Source organism: Thermoascus crustaceus (genome assembly GCF_041956765.1).
Source record: "Thermoascus crustaceus strain CBS 181.67 unplaced genomic scaffold VTN00scaffold_1, whole genome shotgun sequence".
NCBI lineage: Eukaryota > Fungi > Ascomycota > Eurotiomycetes > Eurotiales > Thermoascaceae > Thermoascus > Thermoascus crustaceus.
Genome location: NW_027192527.1, coordinates 1,455,872 through 1,458,082, shown reverse-complemented (window position 1 = coordinate 1,458,082; position 2,211 = coordinate 1,455,872). Strand labels below are relative to the sequence as shown.

The 2,211-nt window shown below is 46.0% G+C and overlaps 1 protein-coding gene across 1 annotated transcript; it reads right to left on the bottom strand.

The window, feature by feature from the left end:
* Nucleotides 1–205: 205 nt before the first annotated feature.
* On the bottom strand, nt 206–1,811 carry VTN00DRAFT_508 (uncharacterized protein; the record flags this gene model as incomplete). The annotated part of the gene is made up of 5 exons (XM_069431573.1): nt 206–535; nt 600–981; nt 1,054–1,229; nt 1,279–1,490; nt 1,583–1,811. 5 exons carry the CDS (start codon nt 1,809–1,811, stop codon nt 206–208), a joined length of 1,329 nt encoding a protein of 442 aa, XP_069291216.1.
* Nucleotides 1,812–2,211: the final 400 nt, after the last annotated feature.

Below are 2,211 nucleotides of genomic sequence, written 5' to 3'. Positions count from 1 at the left end.
GGGACTAGATAGGGGCAATAATTCTCATTCTGAACTGGTAGTTCAGAATGAGAATTGCAGCAAGGGGTCAGGGTCTATCATAGCCGGAAGGCTCCATATGGACGTTAAACTTGATTAATAATAATAATACGCGTCTCTTAGGATAATCGAACCAGCACCAAGGCCAAGAATACCGTGTTGCTCACATAAGGATATAAGCATGCATCTAGACCTTCCTCAACGGGTCTAGAGGACATTCCCCATACGGCCCACCGTAAACAATGTAATTTGCCTCCATTCCTTTACTGAGATGTGTTGTGAAATGGCAAATTAATTGCCACCATCCGGGGTTAAACGCAGTCATCCATACAGTGGTCATCTGGCCCGGGTTCAGGGTGACAGTGACAGCAGTGGTGTCGGTGACAGGATCGTAGACGTTATCACCATGCATGTGAAAGACATGTGTATCAAAACCCATATCATAAATGTACCAGATTACATTGTCATTAACACACATTTCAAAGGGAGGGTTGTTGGCGTAGATGTAACCGTTCAACTGTAGATCACCTATACGTCAGTAATTCTATGTTTGAACAAGTCCCCGAGAAAAAAATCCTTACAGGGAAGAAATTTGCCGCCATCTGACTGGTAATATTCGTCTTTGGCGTATTGATGAATTGAGGATACCAAAAACTGTAGTTTCCGAGCCCCTGCGTAACTTCCGGATACTCATACGACAGGTTCGCGACCTGCGATGCCATCTCAGGAAGGTATTTGCGAACATTTTGCAGGGCGAGGTATGAGTTCGACTCCTGATTGTCAGAAAAGAGAAGGACGAATTCACGATTCTGAGACATAACGCTCTCCATCTTCCCCTGATTGTAGATGATAACAGGCCCATACATGCCGCTGTCCTGGTCTTGATACATGCTGACATAGGGGTGGTAGGAGAAGAGTATGCTGTCACGGCCGTGGTTAGGAGCAACACCTGTTGGAACCAGCCTGTGCAGTACGTATCATTGTTAGCCATACCGTAAACTCACGCAATCCAAATGGTAGATATAGTGCAAGTACCATTTATAGACAAAGCACCCTCCAGGAGGAACAGCATCCCCAATTTCGACGCTACTTGTCCCATTATAGTATACGCTCCCTTCAGATTCCTTAGTATAGAACAGCCCCATGTTATGCATGCTCGAGAAGAAATGCTCCATCTTGTTGACGAACATGATCTTCTGGGTGTTAGAATACTGGAGGACATTTCAAGAAAACGCGTTCAAATATGGATGCCATGCTAACCTCGATCATATCGCCAACTTCTGCGCGGATTATCGGTCCCTGAAATCCAAGCCAGTCAGGTTGCTCCGTTCTCTCCTCGAAGGTTGCGTCTGTGTATCCTCTATATAGCGCCTTGTCATATCTTGTTCCAATGCTGGTGTTGGAGGCGATATAATAATAGGTCTGAGCCCGGAAGGATTCGCTCATTGGTACACCGAGCCAGTTGTCCCAGCCTACCGTCCAAGGAATGTTAGATGTTGTGAGAAGAGCAAGAAACAGAATAAGACGAGAGGAGAGCAAATGAGTATATGTATTCAAGACAGACCCGTCGGAGCATAATCCCAAGTCACAACTTCAGCCGCCACGTAGTATCGCCGAACAGTTCCAGAAAACTGGAAGTTCGAAGGAACGTAGTACGGCAATTCGCCATTCAAACGGGCTTTGCATTCAGCCCATGGATCCTCATCATGAGGGCGTGCCGTGGACGATGGGGATGCAAGAGCACCAGCGACGGCCGCGAGAAGGGAAAATGAGAATAGAAGTAAAGGATGCATTTCTGATATGATGCAGATTTGCTTTACAATCCTAGTCTCCGCTGTATCAAGAATGAGGGAATTGTGGCACGGAGCATAAGAAACGATAAGCGTATGTCTGCGTAGCGGGAAGAATGGGGATTGTTCTGGGAGGTTCTTTTCAAGGGAAGGATTCAGTATTTATTGCTCACGAAAAGGGCAGGCACGCGGTGCCAGACTTCAGTTGCTTTCGTTCCTTCTGTGTCAGTATATAGGCTTTGGTTGTATTATGTCGGGGGAAAAGCGCAAGTCCCCAGTTGTAGCACACGGAGCTCCACCACATTATGATTATTATTATTATTATTAATCAAGTTTAACGTCCATATAGAGCCTTCCGGCTATGATAGACCCTGATTGCTGCGATTCTCATTCTAAACTGGTA